Source organism: Acipenser ruthenus, chromosome 18, assembly GCF_902713425.1.
Source record: "Acipenser ruthenus chromosome 18, fAciRut3.2 maternal haplotype, whole genome shotgun sequence".
In the NCBI taxonomy this organism is placed as follows: domain Eukaryota; kingdom Metazoa; phylum Chordata; class Actinopteri; order Acipenseriformes; family Acipenseridae; genus Acipenser; species Acipenser ruthenus.
Window position 1 is genome coordinate 17,967,328 of NC_081206.1, and position 20,940 is coordinate 17,988,267.

The following is a 20,940-nucleotide window of genomic DNA, read 5'->3' on the forward strand; positions in this document are numbered from 1 at the left end:
AAGCACTTTCGGTCAAATGAGCTTCATGACCCGTTTTGCTTTTGTTTCCTGTTTATTCTTTAAAATACATTTATTTAAAAAAAAAAAATTAAAAATCAGGGCTCCAGACACAGTTGTTGCCTCAGGAGCCAATGGCTCCTCGGTCAAATCCAATTGCTGGTGCCACTTCAGGAACAAGTTGGTTGCTATCATATTCAACTGCTTAAAATAAAACAACTTGTGAAGACACTAAAGTGACACTAAAACAATGATTTAATGTCTGTACTCACTTGTTTGTTGCCATGTTCTATATAGCTGATAACTGCAATGAACTCAGCATGTTTATATTTGTTATATTTTTCAAGTGTTGTGTGTGGAATTTGTGACGGCACCTCTAATTGTGTACAGTTTTAACATGGGAAACAGCATGCAGCAGTGCAGCAGCTCCCATGCTCAGTATCAGTGAAGTCTTGAACTGACAGTATGTAACACAGACAACTCTTATCATAACATGTTACCGTTTATTTTTCAGTAAAAACAAGTTTAAATTGCAGTGATTTGGTTCTGCTGTTCACGATATTAAATACTAAACATTTACACAACACACACACACAGAGCCAATGCGACGCCCCCCTCAGGGTCCCCAGCAAAGTTCGGCCTCTGCACAGCCCAGATGCAAACTGGTGCCGTCCAAGCTGTGTGACTCATCCTGCGCTCCCAGTGGCAGCGCTTTAACTGGATGAGTCACTCGGGGACCCCCTCTCATGGGTTATTTAAAAGCTGTTCTTTATGAATAAAATAGAGTTTGCGGTTCATGACAGCATTATAGAAGATAGTTAAATTAAATAACGTTTGGTATACACGTTAAAGCAGTCTTTTCAAATGTAATAAAACTCATGAGTGAAAGCATCCCTCAGGCCTGGAGGGACACACAGAGTGGAGTGGAGCAAAGCAGCACATACCGGCTCTCTCCCGTGGCGTCTTCGTGTTAAACACAGAGTGGGGGTTGTGGAGGTTGAGATGGGGTTCGAGGAACGCGACCGGCATGGCTCCCGCAAGAGTGGCCAGGCACTCCCCCAGGGCGGGACGCTGCCTAGGGGAAACAAACAGACAGCAAGAACAGCTTTTACTACTTATTCATAAGAGACAGATCTTATTCAAACAATCATCATGCAAGTACAGCAATAAGAAACACAAGTCAAGCAGACAAACTTATTGACGAATAACTTTACAAGTGTTATAACTAAGGCATAAGTCAAAAAAAGTTTGTCTACTTGACTACGTGACACCTCAGATCACTGATGAAGCAACTTCAGCTTAGACTGCGTTAAGCAGTGAAACTGGTTCCTTCTGGTTTTTATGCAGTCTGGTGGATACTACTCATACAGATGGGCACATATAATTAATTCTGTATGCACTAAAAGGACAAATTAATATCTAAAAAATGCTTGGAATGGAGATCCTGTAAATGGTTCTTTGTCTGCTTCACCTGCCTGCTTATAGGAGATGGATCTGCCTCAGAGAGGTACTTACCTTTCAACATAGATGTTCTTTCCAGTCCCCAAAGAGTACAGACTGCACAGGATCCTATAGCAGGAGACTTGAACATCGTCCACTAAAACAGACAAGAAGAAGGGTTTCACTTTACCTCAAAGTAGCTAGCAAAATAACCCCATACACATCACCGGTCGTGCACGTTCATTTGCGATATACACATGTTGAAGCATTTTCATTTTAAAACATGATCATCTGCCACTATGTAGGTTTTAAAAATCGTTTCTAAGCTGTACTTTCAAGTTCCCTTCATTGGTTATTTTACCTGGAAAGTGGATTTGTCCCTGACCTTTCAACACCTTCCTTCTATTGACAGAAGACAGTGCTGAGCTGAAATGACCTAGGAAGTATTACAGTCATATATTTCCTAACTGAAAGGCAAGCAAATCGAAATTTCTCTTGTAATTAGTGTAGTACCAGGTAACATGTTTTAAAGTGAAAATACATTTTGCTGTGTCATGTTCATGACAGGTATTATTTTTTTAGCTACGATCACTTTAAATCTGAAGATTGTGGACCGCAGCTCTACAGCAATAGAGAAGAACACTCACAGAGCAGGTCCAACCCGAACTGGTTCTGCGTGATGTGCTCAAACAGGGAGGTGAGGATGGGCAGCAAAGCCACTGTGGTGTAGTTGATGTTCTGGGAGACTCCCTTCATCTGAGTCCTGGAATGAGTGAATTTCCCCAGCTTCAGGTTTTCCAAGGTCTTCTCCAGATCCTCCGCCGCACTGTCAAAGAAGGTGCGCAGGCTAGCCTTCACGAGCTCCGAGCCCGATTTCATCACAGTTCTGCACAACGAGAGACAGTTTACTGGAGGTAACGGGTGCCAATGTTGTATTACAGCACAGTGAGTCTGCAGAGGTATTTCATGAAAATGAATGCTGATATTAAAATATTTAACCAAGGACCTACCTCGTATCAAGAGTGCGAGCCAGGATATGCAGACAGCTCACCATCGTAGCAGAGTCACTGCCTGCAGGGGAGCAAACACAACATATCATAGACCACACAACACTGGCAGCAGTGAAAATGAAACATCAGACTGCTTCTAAATACCTTCAATATGCACATCAGCTGAAGAGGCGTTGATTTCACATGGAATATATTATATATAATATATTGAATATAAAATAGTAAGATGACAAATGTGTGATTGTCCGAGTTAGTGACTGGACCCAGTCTCATGCACCAAAGCACAGCTCCTACCACACTTGAAGACATGGCATTGGTCTATCCTCCTATATTGATTACTGGTATGTAATCTGGGTGTAATTTAAAATGACGCCAAGTGATTTTCATGATGCTTAGCTAATGCCACAAGGGTTTCTGGTGACATGTTAAATGTTTCTGCATGATTGTTATGAATATTTATGGAAGTACAGCAATGTACAAAACAAAGTTGAGCCACACCAGCTGTGGGGTTCTGTGTGCAGGTGACCTCACTTTCCAGCTGACCAGTCTGTTAGTTATGATTATCACATGATGTGTGCAGCCCGTCTATAACTTTCTGGAGCAAGGAATTTTAATAAAGGTCCAGCAACTTCAAACATTGTGTAATGTGTAACAGAGATACACCACAGTCCATTTCCAGCACACTCTGGAGACTGAGGTTTTGTGAAAGCCAGCGATTTTTGTTACTGCAGTTCATTTAATACTGCATGCGCACAACAAATCTTCTTTAGCGTTCCATTAAATGGAGTTGCCTCAGTAAAATCAAGGCCTGCTTACCAAAGAGTGAAATCCTGTGTCTGACAAGAGCTGCCAGCTTACAGAACAAACTGAGGAAAGAGAAAAGAAGAAAAAGAAGACAGTAAAAAAAAACAGAATGGATAGCGGAAGCAGTTAAGAGAAGGAGGGCCCAGATTATACACATGGACTGTAGAAGAGAGTTCATTAGGTGTGGCTGTCTGGGATTACCTGGTCACCATCTCCTTCTCCTTGTTGGATGCATAGCCGCTGCTGCTCAGTGTTTTAGCAGTTGAGGACAGGAAGTACAGACTGTGATTCTGAAAGTAGTGGTCAATCAATGGAAGAAGAACCTGGGGGCACACAACAGAAAAGAAGTGTCGAGTAACTCCCTCTGAAGGATGAAGGGGAGTTCAACCCATCACCTCTAAATGTTGTTATTTATTACAGCTTTCAACTGGCAAGACCTCTTTACAGGCCTGGGAAAGATACTATAGTGAACTAATAAGTATACCCATGTCCAGTTTTATAATGTTGTCATTATTAGACATTGGAGCTTTTTAATTAGTTAGTCTAGGGTGGTCTTTCAGTCGTTAGTATATACTATAAAATCAATCAATATTCTGGTTTTGTAGAATCTTAGTTGCCATTGGAACTCGGAACCACTTTGAATGATTGTAAACATTATAAAAAGGGAAGGGAAATAAGTAAGATTACATTTGAAGCTACTTTACCATTGAAAGTTCAAGTTACACAAAGAGTTAACTGCTTGCTCTCTCACATCTAATGCTAAAAGGAGAGTGGGACAAAGTTATTGCCAGACAAAATTGTTGCTAAAAAAATACACACTGTCGTGTTTATGCAGGTATAGTAAAATATGCAAGTGTTTCAAAAGCTTTAGATTTCACATTTTCAATTGATGTGCTACATATTGAAATCCAATCTAAACTCTCATCATACTAGAAAGACACACATCAGTGGAAAGCACATGCATTAAAAATGATATATTGTAATGCTGCTCTGTAGGTTAATGGCAATTTATAACATGCACAACACCCCATCTCCCTGTCTTTAAAGTAGATCTACTGCATAGTGGTTTGGTTTAAAAGCTGAAATGCGGAATAAAAAATTCTTACCTTTGCAAAAAACTTGATTTCCTGCTCATAAGGAGATTTGTCAACTTTCCCACTGCTGACCATAGCCTCTGCAGGTAAACAGCAAACACTCAACATCAACTCCAGCAGGAACGGGGCTGAACACAATTCAACATGACTGGCACTGGGTTTTGCCATCTCAAACACAGGGAAATTAACTGCCCCCCCAAGAGAAAGGGTTATCCCTCCAGTCCAGGGAAGGCTTGGGGCATGGAGTCTAAACTATGTCCTCCCTCATCCCACTGACAGAAAGGGAACATGTATGATCAAAGGCAGCAAGATTTGCAGATTAAAGACAAAAGTAAGCCACTAATTAAAACAGAACAAATAAAAATGCAGCTAATATTTCAGGGACTGTAATAAATTAATACATACTGCTAACAATGCAGGGGACAGTAATGCTACTGGATAACATGCAGCCTTTTGTCTTATTAACAACATAATAAATAATTGCTAATGCTGACAACGGCTGCCAATTACATAAATATTCGCCAGAGAGACTTTTTTTTTTGTCTATTGGAGTGGTGTTATTGTGGAAATAAATCTCCAGTTTGCAGAGACTGAGGTAGTTCTGGCACCTACCCAAGTGCGCAATGAATTCCTGAGCAGAGTCAACATACTTCAGCAGCTTCTTCAGGAATTTATAAGCAAACCTCTTCTCAATGGACGAGGCGTCCTGCTCCATGTCCTTCAAGCCTCTGAAAAAAAGATACACTGTAAACAAACCCAGAAATGCTGTTCTGATTTATTTAGCTCTATTGTTTATCTTGATTTCATAGTATTTCATAAAAAGAAAACTGTACTCTAATTTTGGGTTTACTGTAAATTCCATTTATATGTTAAAAAGTTTATAAAATTGAACTGCATGCAACACCCCCATCAGAGATCACCCTTTACAACTGTACCTGGTAATGGTGTAGCCACTGATCTGCAAAAACTTGAAGAGCTCCTGAGCCTTCTCCCGGTCCCTGGCTTTCTCCTTGGCAGTCAGAGTGTCGTAGGGAACCAGCAGGGGGTGGCTCCCGCCCCCTGAGGAAGAGTTATTGGAGGAAGTTTACTGATATATAGCTCAGATCTGGGAGATACTGTCATAGTAGTGAGGGGGTCATGCTTAAACATCTCCACACTTCAGTTTACGTTAATAATCGTTCAGACAGACACAATTTTAATTTGCTTTGCGGTTACCTGAATAGTTTATTTTAGTACGTTCTGTGTCGCTTACTAAATGGGGAGCCCTGTTTTAGCAACACAGGGATTAATTACATGTTAGTTTTGCAGTTTTATTTATTTGTGAATCTGTAAATGTGTAAACACAGTTTCCAGATTATTATTTGTAGCACAGCAATCAGGGTGTCCAGCAGTAAAACATTCTGATTGGGATAAATTCATATTGCACTGGCAACTTAAAATCAACCTAGATTTACTTTTTACAAACAGGTCTCTAATTATCAAAGGAAGTCACCCAATTACACTTAAGGTTGTTAGTCCGTCAAAAGGCTTTTGTGACATGATTTGTTTCAAATATTATACGTGGTATCAGGATAAAAGAAATAAGCAGACTTGAATTCATGTCTTACCTCTTCCTAATTCTATTCTCTTCTTTTTAGCCCATATGTTATGGTAGTTTTCAGCAACAACATCAACCATTGCCTGTTTGAAATGAATACATACAGTTTTAGCTGCAACATGTATCTTGTTCATTGAAACGTGTATTTTTCCAAATCTGCACCATGCTGTAGTTTCAGATTCTCGGTCAATTATTACTTCATTATCTTTTATACTTCATTACCATTTGTCCAAATAAAAATGAATAATAATAGATTAGTCTTGATCATAAGTACACCCATAATGTGAAACTTCATTTAAATTTGGCAAGACCTTCTTTTGATATGCTTCTCAACAGACCAGTTTGAACGGCTCTATACTTCACTAGCAGCGTCTTCAACTTGATCCAGCAATGCCCAACTGGATCCAAGAACCTTAATACTGTATTCCCACCCCAGTGTTAAAACATAAAATAAACATTTACTGCATGAAATGACCACTGGTTTATTTCTAGAAATATGAAAACAGACCTAATAAATTCATTGAAACATTTTGAGCAGAAGTCTTTCACAGTGTGTTCAATATTGAACTTAAGTTCACTGAAGACATTGAGACAGACTTCTAGTCGAAACATTTCTTTTAGTATTTCTAACATTAGCAATATTTTTATGGAAAGCAATGGAGAAGATGCGATGGGTGTTAAGACTAGAGGTTCCTCTTATACAAACGCATGGGTAGAATATGCTGTAATTTTCAATACAGTTCAATTATGTTGGGTGGGAATAGTTTTCATTTAAAACAAGTTAAAGAATGTAAATGTTACAAACCTGGAGCTCTCGGGAAAGAACAATATTACTCATGTCAAGCGGACATGGGTTGTAGCCATTGCCCTGCCAAATTAATGAGACGTGGGTTAGCGGTGATACAAAACAGGCATGGGTTTGTACCATTAACAATACATGAAAATAAACTAAACAAAAATGAAAAAAAAAAGTTGTTTTTGGAACCTATTTTAAGAAGCAGAAAATCCCTTTGTACTTTAATCCAGTGATGCTGACACATGTTTATACCTGTGAGAAGAGAGAGGAGTAAAGGGGTCTGTGAGTGCCTGTGCTCTGTGCTACAGTGCTCTGTGAGAAGAGAGAGGAGTAAAGGGGTCTGTGAGTGCTTGTGCTCTGTGCTACAGTGCTCTGTGAGAAGAGAGTAGAGTAGGAGTCTGTGAGTGCCTGTGCTCTGTGCTACAGTGCTCTGTGAGAAGAGAGAGGAGTAAAGGGGTCTGTGAGTGCTTGTGCTCTGTGCTACAGTGCTCTGTGAGAAGAGAGAGGAGTAAAGGGGTCTGTGAGTGCTTGTGCTCTGTGCTACAGTGCTCTGTGAGAAGAGAGTAGAGTAGGAGTCTGTGAGTGCCTGTGCTCTGTGCTACAGTGCTCTGTGAGAAGAGAGAGGAGTAAAGGGGTCTGTGAGTGCTTGTGCTCTGTGCTACAGTGCTCTGTGAGAAAAGAGAGGAGTAAAGGGGTTTGTGAGTGCTTGTGCTCTGTGCTACAGTGCTCTGTGAGAAGAAAGTGGAATACCTGGGAGGACTGGGAGATCTTGCGCAGTTTCTCACTTTCTCGCTGCTGAAACATGGCTTCACCCTCTTTGGTCCTCTCAATATTCCAGCCCATAGCCAACATGCTCTTAAGAGACTCTTTAACAGGCCAGCGATAAATCTCTCGCTCCTGAAAGAAAGATGAAAAACAGGCACGTCATAAATAAATTCATATACTATAAAGATGATCCATCAGTATCATGAAAAAGTAGATGACCATGATCTATACCCACAGCAAGTGTAATATCACTAGACATGCAAGCGTGATACACAGCAGAGCAAGGTTACCTAATGTAACACTGGGCAGTCCAAGAAGCTTTCAGCAAGAATACTGGCATGGTTGGATGCTAGGGAGTTTTATGTTGAAACGGCCAAAAGGAAACTAAACAATATATGTGAGAAAAATTCAAAACGTGCACAAAACAAAAGGCAAGCACAGCACTAGTACATTTTCATACCTATCAAAATTTACTTTCATTAAATACATTCCCTCTGTCTCAATCTAAATGTTCATGTGATCCTAATTATGATTACACCTCTGTCTCGGTTTCAACAAAACCTTCAGTCGCTTTGAGTAAATACTGATTTCATTGAATCCTTGAATTTCTTCTTGCAACACATAAAAAAAAAAAAAAAATTGTGCTAAATCGGGGCTTGTGAAACCAGCTGACGAGTTTAGTAGCATTTGATATGATTCTCGATGGGATTACTATGCTCAGGGGCCAAGTGTCTGATTGAACTTTCTTGCTTCTCAGATTTACAGTAATCTAGGCCAATTCAACTCCAATATGCAGCTAAAACCTTCAAAAGACATCCTAATGGAAGAGACCAAAGCAGGGATCCCAGTGTGACAGTTACCTTCTCTGCTAATGATTTGTACGGCCTCAGCAAGGGATGAGTCTTCAGTTTCTCATCAACCGTCTCCCCGTATTTCCAACCCCCCACCACCTGTGGATAAACGACACACAGCTGAGTCACAGCATCCATAGAGGCTGCAGTGATGAAATGAGACTGTTTAGAACTACAGCACCATTAAAGTGTTACAGAACCCCCTGCAGTGCTTACAAGAAACAGCAATTTTGTTTTATATAACATATTCCTGATTGTTTTAAGTTTTTTTTTTTAATTAACACATCAGAGGTAAATCAATGAGGGAATAACTTCTTTCAACTTTTACACTTTCGCCAGGAGAAAGATTTTTTCTTCCAAACATCGCGGTGTATCCAGTTCATGCTCCCTCCTGCAACAATGCTGGTGTTCTGACTGAAATGAGTGCCGTATTATGCAAACAGAATACAAACACTGTTGCAGGAGGGAGTGTGATCTGGATACACTGCGATCTTAGACATTTTTTTTTCTCCTGGCGAATGCTCCAGAGTAAATTTTGAGAAATGTATAGCACAGTTGATTTATGAACCAGGATGTGTGTTAAAGAATTTTTAAAATGTCTGCACTATGTTTAAAAATATAACACTGCGACAACACGGGACACAGCAAAGGTAATGTAATGTGATTTTTGTAAACTTTGCAGGGTGTTCTGTAACACTTTAAAACACTGCAACTTGTGGGCTAGGTGGCAAAGTGGGTTAATTCACAAGCAACACAGAAGCATTTTCTTTTTAAAATAAGCCATCTTAGAAAGAAGGATAGTTTGCAGTATGTGCTTTTTAAAGAGCTACAACTGTCATAGACATCTTTTTTATAAAGCTTTTTTTTAACTTGTTACCTTTTCAGATGCCCACTTGTCATGAGAGTGCTCAGCATATTTGTTGGCAATGTATTCCATCTTTTCTGGAAGGGAAATGCTGAAAAAAAATCACAATAATTATAAGTGCTATTATAATTAAAGTAAGCAATGACACCCAACAGGGTGGGCGGTATTGGGCAATACCGAACCGCCCAAGGGCGTGATGAGGCCAGACGCCACAGACGCCCACCCTACAGGCTTATTGCGCTTAGAAAATGGGTGGCTCAGGGAAACCTCTCCAGGCACTTATGCTGGTACTTTTTATATCGTGGTCATCTATTGAAAGTTAATGTACCCCCCTGCCAAGGGTACTAGCCAATGAGATGCCAGGAAATATAAAGCCAATTTTCTAATAAACAATAAGCAACTGAAGCCATTAGCCAGGAGAACTTGAAAGAACAACACATTTGAAGTCGAACTGCCGACGATAGCAAGATGATTTAAGGACTCAGAGGAGTTTTAAACTTTTCAAATCACGTTTTGTAATCAATATTCAATCTCAAGTTTATTTAATAAACAAGGTCTTCCACAGTGTGCTACATGTGGCAAAACAAACAGAACACAAGACATGTACTGTAACTGATCTGAAAAATCACCCACAAATGTAATTTAACTGATTTACTAAGCTTACTTAAATAGAAGATGAAAAATGTACTGGGGAATTTTTTTGATATATCCATGGGCGCATTCCTGTCAAACTGAGAAGAACGTTTTTTCCCCTCGTTACACCTTCCTGGTTTTACCTCCACCTGCGACTTACTTGGAAGTACTAATAGGTTTGGGATCAAAATTTCCCTGTCCATCCACTGATGCCTGTTTCTCCAGCATGCTGGTAATGCTGGCATCCACGTAATCGGGAGGCAGAGCCCCGGAGATTGCACTGAGGCAGGGCATGGCCATTTTGAAGAGCTCAGGGTCGTACTTCTGCAGAAATAATAGGGACTGATCGGAGGAGTCCAACAGAGAAACACACAGAGGATTAGTGGCAGGCAAGAACACAGCAGCATAGCCCCGTGAGTATTAACAGAAGCAGGAAGCATACAGCGTACTAAAGAGCAAGAAGCCCAATGGGGTTTCAATACCTGTGTAATCATGCTTCCTTACCACTATAGTAAGCAGAGAGGCGAAGCTCTCATAGTCTTCTGACACAACGCTGGACTGACTATGCATAGTCTTACATGCTAAAAAAGCACAGTTAAAATGCCATCAAGGTGTTATTGGTGTACTTGTTGCTCTTTAAGACTCAATTTGTTATTATTAATTAATAATTTCATGCAAATACATGCCACCGTCAACTTTCAAGACTATTCAACTTAATTGAATTGAACAGCGTGTTAATAATACCCATATTCAGCAATAGAAATGCATGCCAATATTTACAACTCAAATACCAATAGCATGCCTTTTGAAACGTTCCTAACAAAATGTTACATTTAAAACTTAGTGTTGTGCTTTAAAAAGAAACATGCCGTCTGTATTAGTAACACAAACCAGCAGTTATTATCAGGATGTATTGTGACACTGTACCTTTTGAGAGAGCGAGTCAAAGATTCCCCAGAAGAGCTTCTTGGTGAGGAGCACCTCCTCCTCAGAGGCCATGCCATAGCTCCCCCAGCCCGTGGGGAGGCAGTAGTACTTCCAGCTCCGCTCGTAGTGATTGGTTAGCAGCTGCAGAGGAACAAGAGTGCTCTGTTACACAACAGTACAAGCTGTATCTACTAAGGGCTCAGCCCGGTTCAGAAGAGTGGTCGTGTTAGAGTGTGTGGTTGCAATTGGACCGGAGGCTATTCAAATATAATAAATATATGTATATAACTAGTTACTGTTACAATTAGAAACAGTTACTTCACAGGCACAGTTTACATTTTACAGAGATATTCTTTTATGAAAAAGAACCATAACAGTAGTTACTTTAGTTATGAAAAATGTAATCCGATTACAGTAATGTGTTACATATAATGGGTGAATCTCTTCCACCACTTAACAGAGGACACTGTGTACGAACCTTCAGGGGCATCTTGCAATACTCGGTCAGCAAAGGCACGTCAAACACCAGGCGACGCAGAAGCTGCTGTAGCATCGAGGGCCGCAGGTAGCTACAACCAGAAAGAAAGCAGAAGAATCAGAGATACCTTCAAAAAACAAAGAGGGACCAACAGGCTGGAGCACCATCCACAACTGCCATGAACTAAACATGGTAGGGCTCTTCCTAACAGACCAGACCTTGCTGTCTCACAGCCTCATATTCAAACTCTAATTAATCTCCGGATCTCTGCTCTGGAGCCCCAGTAACTCTCAGGGAGTTGAGGTTTCAAAAGCTTACCTACAAATACCCAGCAAGCATTCCTCAATGGCGTCCCTCTGTGCTTTGGTGAGCGAGCGGCCCTTGGACAGCCTGTAGATGGTGTGCAAGGTGGAGTCTATCAGGGAGGCGTGGTGCTCTGTGCCGGCGAACTGGGGAGCGCAGCGAGTGAGCAGGTGCAGCACGGCCGAGCAGATATACCTGTTCATAGCCAGAGCCATCTCAGTGGTGCTCAGGGCCTCCTGTGGGGGCAGAAACATGAAACTGTGAACAGGCCTATACTGCAAACAGGCTTTGCACACTGCTCTAAGCCCAGGTCAAAACCATTGTTCAAAACCTAAGCATAATAAGAACATGTTCTTCATTTTAACTGGGAAAAACACATTTTGTCAGGATGGCTCCTAAGACAGGTATCACTCTGAAGGTTTAGCAGTTTTAGAAGTCCTCAGTCACAACAATGCATTTTAAACGAGAATAACGAAGGCCAAATTGCAAATGTTGGCTCTTTCGTAATATCCCATTTTGGGTTTGAAAAGACAATCTTAGGTAGCAGCACATACTGTTCAAATGCAGCAAAATGTATGGTTAACATGCAACACGATTAACGAGCAGAAAAATACTGAAGCAGCGACTTTGTGTAGTCATGTGCTACTATTTAATCAGCTTTTAAGGACATTTAGAAATATTAAAAAAGAAATACATTCAACGACAAATGTAAGGAAACTAAATTATTGATGTATTTGTGTGTGAAGGAGCACATACAACAAGGGTTTAAGTTTTTTTTTTATAGATTCAAATAAAAGTTATTGCTTAAACATTATCATTTAGACATTATAATGTAGCACCTAGCTATAAACAGAAATTAAGTAGTGATCAGTGACCTAATCTTATGGAAGAAGCACCAGGCATGGGATGGTCAGTCGTCAGGATAGGACTCGGGTATGCTTCTTGAATGCACCCCTGAGTGCTGCTTTTTTATACTCTCTACACCCCTTTGCATGCAAAGCTTACTTGCTGGCTTATCTCTGTGTATCAGCAACATTTTGAACAGACAACTCTTACTATCAAGGTCAGTTCTGTTCATCTGAATGACCTTTTCCCAGGCAATAAAACATTATTTCCCTGAGAGCAGAATACACTGCCCACATAACAGCAGCACAGCTGTATCTCAAAGCATAGTTTTGTACTTGTAATATTTTCATCAACTCTTTCCTTACACAAACGTTTCAACCAGAAGTCTTCAATTGCAGCTCCTCCTTCACTCACCGTGTCGAGGGAGGCTGAGGCCCTGAGGTCTGGCAGGAAGCCCACCTCCAGCAGATGGAGCAGGAAGCTCTGGTCCTCGACCCCATAGACACGCTCCAGGAACAGCACCATCGGGGCCTTGTGATCAGGACAGAAAGTACCGGACATGTCGGGCTCAGTGACGGAGCCGTCTGAGAGGAAAGAGGAACCGAATCAATGAAACAACACGACAAAGCAGGGAAAGAAGACCCATGCTGAAAAGAAAGAACACAAGGTGCTAAGTTATGATACCCGGCAAGGAATGCCGGGGCAGACGGTGTTACTGCTATTAAGAACCAAACAATCTTTCCAATCTAACTGCATATAAAAACTCCACAACCACCTCTGAGTTTTGGTTATGATTATTGTTTTTCTGATCGTGTTTCAGTGACCAATTTCTTTCTCATTAATTTAACAGGTAGTGTTGTGTGATGCACTGCTGTTATGGATTTGGACTCCTGTTGAGTTTAAAAGCTCAATAACAGCAAATGCAGACGAGTCACAGTGTTTTGCATAGAGGTTAAGATGCTTACTCACGCTGTGCACGGATGCCGGTTTGTGCCCGTCCTCTGTCCTGTTACAAAAACATCCCCTGCAAACTGATTGCCAATACTCCTGAAAACCCATGTGTATACCGTATGTATCTATCAGTACCTTTATTCACAATTGGCATTTTAAGTGGTATGCTGATAATGCCCACCAGGTCCTCAGTTGGTACCAGGGATCTCAGAATGGATCTGATCCGGAGAGCTTCCCCCTTCCCTGTGTTGATCAGCTGTGGGACAAGAAGCACAAACACACACACTGTCACTGTACTGAATACTATTGTGAAGACCCTACATTACTTGAAGTGCTACAGAACACACTACAAAGTTTACATGAAACATTTCCTTTGCTGTGCTCCGTGTTGTCCATTTCGCAGTGTTATATTTTTTTAATTTTTGCAGACACTTTTGAAATCTTTAATCATGTTTCATGGGTCATAAGTCAACAGGGATATACATTGCTGAAAATTTACTCGGAAGCGACCGCACTTCCTCCTGCAACAATGCTGCTTTTCTGTTCCCACAATGCACCACTCATTTCAATCAGAGCACCAGCATTGCTGCAGGAGGAAGCACGAACTGGATACGCTGCGATGTTTAGATTCTAAAAAAAAAAAATCTGTAATTGATTTGCCTTCGATGTGTGCATGAAAATATCAAAACAAAAGTCGTGAATATGCTGAAAAGAATTTTGCTTTGATTTGGATACAGCAGAGGTAATGTGTTTCTTGTGAACACTGCCACTTCACTTGTGGTGACTTTCTCCTTGACTTAAGCAGGGAGCAGAACAGAAGTGGCTGAAATGAGATCATTTACAAACATTTACAATAGGAGCCATGAGTGCCAGTACTTGATGAGTCTCCTTGAAACCGAGAAAGATTTTCTGTCAAGCTGCAATTGGAACAATTCATAACAAGTTTGTTAGATTATTAGATCCTATAAACACTGCTACTCAGGGGGCAGCGATACCAGGACACATACTTCTTCAGATGTACGCTGACTGTTTAAGGCACCCACCTGTTTGACGTTGACACCTCAAGGTGACATGCACCTGCACTGAGATATTTAATTATCCCCACATTCTGATAATTCAAATAACTGGCGATAATGAAAGTCATACCCAGGTTTCATCACATTTAGAGAGTGGTCGTCTAGCTATATAGGTATATAATACGAGGTAAGAAATTGATTTGTTGAAGCCGGTGGAACTCACATGCATCTCAGGTGCGCAGCGACCCAGCAGGTCAATGAGAGCGGAGTAGAAAGACATGATGGCATTGCCCATGTGAACAATCTCCTCCTCTTCCTCCTCCTCCCCAGTCCTGCTCAAGCCAGAGACAGACATGTTCAAACACAACCCATTGAAACACAAGCTTCAAACAGAATACACTGGAAGAAAACTCCCATTTCACAGCAGCAGAATTGGCAGTTTCCTATGAGCCTAATTAGCCCCAGTGTACAGGAGTGGTAGAAAGCTCAGGTGGCTGGTGTCATTTAGCTCACAGCACTGCTCAAACAAGTCCTATTTCCATCCCTATTAAATGCACCTTATAATTTTGCTATGAGAAATACACTAATTAAAACACATTTCTAGTGATGATATGTCATTTGTAGTAAATACTGTATATTTCTCAGTAATGTTGGGTGTGGCATTGCTGTCCATTGGCATGAGGGATGTGGGTCGTGATTAGGGATATGAGACTTACGCGTCTCTCTGGAGTCCCGGGGGACCACTGGGCACGTCGAGGGCGGGGTTTTCAGAGATGTCGATGGCCTCCTTCATGGCCCCCAGCAGGCCCTTCCCCCCCTCCCCACGCAGAGCCGGGCCGAAGCACTCGGGGTGACGGATCAGAAGCTTCACCACCACGCTGGAGTTCTCTTCAACACTCTCCCCTGCACGGACATGAACAACAGAATAGGGCTAGCACCGACCAGCCGACAAGAAATGGGACAGTCACCTCAGAAACTGGTAATCGACTTATTGAATGCTTCCATTTCAAAGCAGCAGCCACAGAATCATGTTTTTGTGTGTTTAAAGTGTATACTAGTACATAACTTCCTGTTTGAATTAGATGGGAAGTAATGGGCGGTTTCAGATGGCTGGAAGTGCATATTTCACATATAAACAACATTTTAGAACATTATTTTTTTTTTTTTAAAAACCAGGCAGTTTTAAAATATAAAACACGAACAAAAATGTTACAAAACAGTACACAGTTCTGGCAGTTCTATAAATAATGGAATTACATTTCACTCCTTTAACCCCGTCTATCCTGGAAATACCAGCACTCTGAGCGTATCAATTGGGAATTGATTGGAAAAAGTAATTGGAATTGAAAAAACAAGAATTTACCCCAACCCTGCTATTAATAGAGATGTTTCCTGGATATAGCATTACAGAGTACAGGCACTAGGGGAGCCAGGATAAGAAGAGTTTACATCCAGCTTTGAGCGGAACCCACCGTTGACAAAGACAGCGAAGCGCAGGAAAGACAGGTACCGCTCCCCTTCGATTGGATTCCACCCGATGTCAGGGTACCCTTTAGCCAATAGCATGGGGCAGCTCTGGAGCCCACAGCCTGCCAAGTACGTTACAACCTGCCAACACAGACACACGAAGATTAAAACTCATTTCACATAAGCGTGCAGGTGCTCACAAGATTAGCTCTCAAGACAAACAAGAAAATGAGTTCCAAAGTGTGAAACAGAGGGGAGATCAGGTTTCACAATAATGCCATCAACATTGCTTGCTGCGTGCCCACAATAGAGGTGAATAACCTTGGGCGGTGTGCTATCAGGAAATAAAGGCCTAGAGCACTCAGCTGTTGTCTAAAGGGTTTTATCAGAAGTGTGCTCCTACCCACAACTCCAATGCTCACACTGTCACACCACAATTATTTGGTTGTTTTTTTTGTGGTTATTTGGGCTCTGGGTTCTTCAATAACAAATATCTTCTGCTGTGAATTCTAATCATATTCTTCTGAGTAAATCACCTGACTCTTAATATATATCCACTAGATGTTTTTCACACAGTGAACAGCATTGGAAGCGCTACCTTGTCCAGGTCAGGCTCCTCCAAGGCCAGAGCCAGCCCGTTGTTGTCCATCACAGAGGCGGCGGCAACATCCAGGGGGGTGGAGCCTCTCATTGCCGGAGACGCTGCGAGCACAGGAAGCAGCCGTCAGGAAACAGGAAATACACACAGAGCTGACTACATACCTGGAGTACACCTATTGTAGACACTGTATTCAGCCAAATCAAAAGGTGTCTAAGTCGGGTTAACATACAGGTATAGCGAGGGAAGATTACTGTAGTTGAAAAACCCTAAATGTTATAGATCAGAGATGTGAAACCTTTTTGATTGAAAGAGCCATACTGATGACTAGAGATTTTTAAAAGGGACATAAGAAACAAAACCAAAAAATGACAAATGTTACGCAACATTTCTTTTTGCACTAAAACTAGCTTATGTCCAGCTTTCACCTCTAAATCAAGAGAGCCATAGTGTGGAGCTCTGGTGTAGATAATGCCAAGCCAAGTCACTACATCAAACTAATCTAACCGGATCCTTTATAAATCAGTCTAACCCCTTTCAATTAATCATGGCATTAAATTCCACAGTAGTTTCTGCAGTACTGAAATCTGAACAGCAGAGAGCAGAATCTACATCTACATTAAATGTGCATTTATTCAGCAATATGCAGGTGTCAAGCACGCTACAGTATGGACATAAGCCTCCCATTGCAGCGCAGTTTAAGTCATTCTAACCAAGTGCTAGCATGGCAAAGGAAAACATATTTGAAATCCTCTGTCATTTAGAAGCACACACAATGGTGTAATACATCTCTAAGAATGTACTCTACCCTCCATTGAAACATCATTCAAATATGTTAGTTGGTCAGACTTCAGTTGCTCAGTGGCTTAATATGATAACTTCAATTAGTTTGTTAGCAGCTGAAACACAGCCCTCCCTGTGGTAGAGAGGAGGTATCAAAGGGAAGCTGGATGTCTAGAATCTCCAGCGTCTTGACTTGCTTGGGAAATGAACCAGAAAGACGTATGGTCGTTCTACATATATTTTTAATTAAAAATGATACATGAAGAATATGTGAGACTTAAATTAGATTTCTCATTAAAAAGAACTGAACAATCAACAAGTTCCATGATTTCTTAGTGAAGAAACCCTGTCTGTACATGGTGTGATTTACTATAGAAATAAAAACCATGTCCTAGTTAGAACTCCTTTAGTATAGGTAATACAGATCTGTAGTAAAAGCTGGACTGGTACAAACTGCTCTGTAACGGGAGTCTCCTTTCCATCTCTGCATTATCAGCAGCATCTGCTATCTATCAGTGTGTGCCAGCATCCTGCCAAACTCCTGTCAAGCATGTCTCCCTAATTCACCTCATTTGTCAGCGCTAAGTGCTTACTATACAGTAAGTGATTAAACTGCAGATATGAAGCACGTCCACCCAGACACTCAAACCAGCTTGGAGGTCTTGTTGCAGGGCTCTGAAATCCATTTCTCTCTTTCTCATTATCTTTAGTACCATCCTCACAGCTCTGCTCCCCTTGTGCAGATGAACTTTCTGTTTTGAATTAAGTCATATTAAGGATCACCCTCTCACCCCCATATCTGGTTCTTGTTTCACAGGAATTAAAATGATTTCAACTGAAAAGGGCCTTCTTTTCTGTCAGTAACCAACTATCTACTTCCCCCGATGACTGACATGCTGTGCAGCCGGTAAGATTTCTTTAACCCTAAAGATGCTGCTGCAGTGAAATGACCTAGGAAGTAAAGCAGCAACAGACTTCCTGGAAGGCAAGGTAAGCAAACAGAACTTTCTTTAACCTTGTACCAGTCAGGTTTTAAATGAAAATGCTTGTTTTCTTTCTGAAATAATGTTGCACAGGTATCAGTGTGCTCCAACACACACCCAGTCCAACACTGCTGTTCTCCAATAGGTAGCTGAGATGATCAAACATGGACTTCTGGTTCTGACTGCTGATGCGGCAAAAGTAGCACAAAAATCGGCAGCAGCTCGCCACCATCTTGGGAAACCTAATCTGCTGCAATGAGAGAGGAAACGAGCGATTCACAGAGATCAGTGAAAACAAACGCTAAGAACAGGGACAGTCAGAATTGTTTTATTCTGTAACCTTAATACAGTTTAGCTAAACAAGCAAAACATGTGGAGACTTCGTACCGATCACAGTTTTCTTTTTTTAACTTTTTAATTATTATTATTGTACATCTTAACAATACAATTTTTCAAACAAGAGACTTATTGAGCACATATTGTTAAATTAGGATTATCCAGCTAATTGTAGTTAAAAAAAAAAAAAAAAGAAAAAAACAACAACATATGGCTAAGACAAAACTGTAGTATTTAGTCCCGGAGTGTGCGTGTCTGTGTGCGAGTGTGGATATGAGCTGAAGGATCTACCTGGGATTTGTCCCCTCCGAGCACATTCACCATGACCTCCATCACAGTCTCGTGCATGCCCAGCACTCTCATCAGATTGGGGTGCTGGTAGAACACCTTGTTGTTCATGATGTCCCTGCAAAGCAACACAAAGAAAACAAGCATGTTAAGAGTATCCAGGACCCACAAAGTTAGCCTCAGCCCCGGGGGCAACACTGAAACAAACTGATACCCGCACATGGTCCAACCCTTGTGGCATAACAGAGAACTATTCTGTTTTAAAGTTTCAAATGACATTTTCTACAATAATCTAATAGTTGGGTTACTGTAATAAACAAGCCTTCTCATCGATACTGTACGTTCGGGCAAAGCTCAGCTGAATGTTAACGTGAGGGTTGGTTCACTTTGTCTAGTGGGCATTGTAAAAATCATTCATACACCTTACCCTGTGTACAGACATCATCCTGTGCATGCAATATATTATTATTATTATTTATTTCTTAGCAGACGCCCTTATCCAGGGCGACTTACAATCGTAAGCAAAAACATTTCAAGCGTTACAATACAAGTAATACAATAAGAGCAAGAAATACAATAACTTTTGTTCAAGTAAAGTACAAGTTTGACAAACCACAATTCAATAATACAGCAGGTAATAGTGATAGTTACATCAGGATATGATTAAATAGTGATAGTTACATCAGGATGTGAGTAAATACAAAGTACTACAGGTTAAAAACTTGGCAGATTACAGTATTCTGAAGTACAGGATTAAATGCAGTAAAATAGGGGCTGATAAGAGCAAAATAAAGCACATTTACATGAAGGGTGATAGTGTCCCAGGATACAAACAGAGGAGTTCTACAGGTGCTCTTTGAAGAGGTGAGTCTTAAGGAGGCGCCGGAATGTGGTCAGGGACTGGGCAGTCCTGACTTTTTCATATAGGCAGAATTCATAAGAAAAACAACACTATGTTTAATAGCAGTACCTGAGTGTTTGTTTTTGTGATTTATAATAATGTAATACATTTTTTGTCTCTTCTTACAACAAATCATTTCAGTTTTAGTGGCACAAACTGCACGAGACGCCCTCTCTTATACAATAAGAGATGAAATGGGAAGGCAGCTGGGAGCAAACTGGCAACCCTGCACATCGCAAACAAGCTTCTTAACTACTATGAAAAAGAGACAGGCTTGAGATTATAGAGCTTTTAAACATATCTAACCTCACACAACACTACCTGTTAGAGCTACACCCTAAACACCACTTAAGATGTGTCTGACTGCTGCCTTGGGTTCAGTCCTTAGTGTCCAATTCATCTTTCTATCTCTTATGCTTTAGGAGTTATAAATGTTATTTTATTAAACAAACTGAATGTTTTTGGGGACCAGTGTCAGTCATTTATGGTGAAGTCCAAGGATGGAAACCTCTCTCAGACCTTGTTTAGCCCTAATGTAACCAAAGGTACGGTAGTCCAAGTTCAGAGCTAATCAGGGTCTGTAAAGCCAGCTGTTAATGTATAGCAGTTTGAGCCATCACATGCTTAACTGTGTTGTTAATTAGATATAGCTGAGATTGTTACCTACTGCTCCCAGTAAATGGAATAATCCTCAGAGGATCAAAGTGCTGTGCAATGGGAGTCTTATTTCCATCCCTGCACTGCCCTCGCTGTGTCTATGTCACTGATGCTACAGGCAATGTGGTAATGTAACACACATCTTTGCTGGCTGTGAAATGCTCTTGAGCATACTGTAGTTGCTCTCCAGATCTAAAGGTGGGAGTAAGACAGGGGATTTTTGAAGATGAAATTACAAATGTCAGGAAGAAGAGATATTTATAGAAGCAGAAGTCGCTGTTGTTTATCTGAAATCAGAACAGGTCTGGGGAGGGTCTATTAAGATGAATGATGCACACCTGTGTTCAATGAGTATCAAAGTGCTAACCACTGGTTATTATATTATTAGCACTATACAGTATCACTGTCCTCTTTACAGTAGTGCTAACCAGTCACCGACCCCTTTAAAGCAGTACTAACCAAGGCTCTTATCCCTTATTAGCACTTGGCAGTTGCTTCTTCTGCTGTAGGTCAAATTCATGTCAACTGCATTAGCAACATGTGCCTGCAGCATG

The 20,940-nt window shown here is 41.0% G+C and overlaps 1 protein-coding gene across 22 annotated transcripts in view; it reads right to left on the reverse strand.

Annotated features, from left to right (window-relative positions):
• The window catches only part of LOC117419285 (ryanodine receptor 3), a 141,773-nt gene that overhangs the window by 36,646 nt on the left and 84,187 nt on the right, over positions 1-20,940 (reverse strand). For 13 of the 22 annotated variants that reach the window (XM_058991369.1, XM_058991373.1, XM_058991368.1 and 10 more), the window contains 26 exons: positions 18,832-18,946; positions 18,322-18,454; positions 16,439-16,542; positions 15,846-15,981; positions 15,090-15,276; positions 14,597-14,705; positions 13,493-13,613; positions 12,821-12,990; positions 11,576-11,796; positions 11,258-11,348; positions 10,780-10,920; positions 10,013-10,176; positions 9,232-9,310; positions 8,364-8,453; positions 7,489-7,635; positions 6,748-6,810; positions 5,953-6,025; positions 5,281-5,404; positions 4,958-5,073; positions 4,358-4,425; positions 3,453-3,574; positions 3,264-3,313; positions 2,448-2,508; positions 2,085-2,323; positions 1,513-1,594; positions 942-1,072 (listed from right to left, as the gene is read on the reverse strand). In XM_058991369.1, the coding sequence (XP_058847352.1) occupies positions 942-1,072; positions 1,513-1,594; positions 2,085-2,323; positions 2,448-2,508; positions 3,264-3,313; positions 3,453-3,574; positions 4,358-4,425; positions 4,958-5,073; positions 5,281-5,404; positions 5,953-6,025; positions 6,748-6,810; positions 7,489-7,635; positions 8,364-8,453; positions 9,232-9,310; positions 10,013-10,176; positions 10,780-10,920; positions 11,258-11,348; positions 11,576-11,796; positions 12,821-12,990; positions 13,493-13,613; positions 14,597-14,705; positions 15,090-15,276; positions 15,846-15,981; positions 16,439-16,542; positions 18,322-18,454; positions 18,832-18,946 (3,137 nt within the window). Of the gene's footprint in view, positions 1-941; positions 1,073-1,512; positions 1,595-2,084; positions 2,324-2,447; positions 2,509-3,263; positions 3,314-3,452; positions 3,575-4,357; positions 4,426-4,957; positions 5,074-5,280; positions 5,405-5,952; positions 6,026-6,747; positions 6,811-7,488; positions 7,636-8,363; positions 8,454-9,231; positions 9,311-10,012; positions 10,195-10,779; positions 10,921-11,257; positions 11,349-11,575; positions 11,797-12,820; positions 12,991-13,492; positions 13,614-14,596; positions 14,706-15,089; positions 15,277-15,845; positions 15,982-16,438; positions 16,543-18,321; positions 18,455-18,831; positions 18,947-20,940 lie in introns of all 22 variants that reach the window. The other 9 variants (XM_058991359.1, XM_058991364.1, XM_058991363.1 and 6 more) reach the window with 1 other exon arrangement.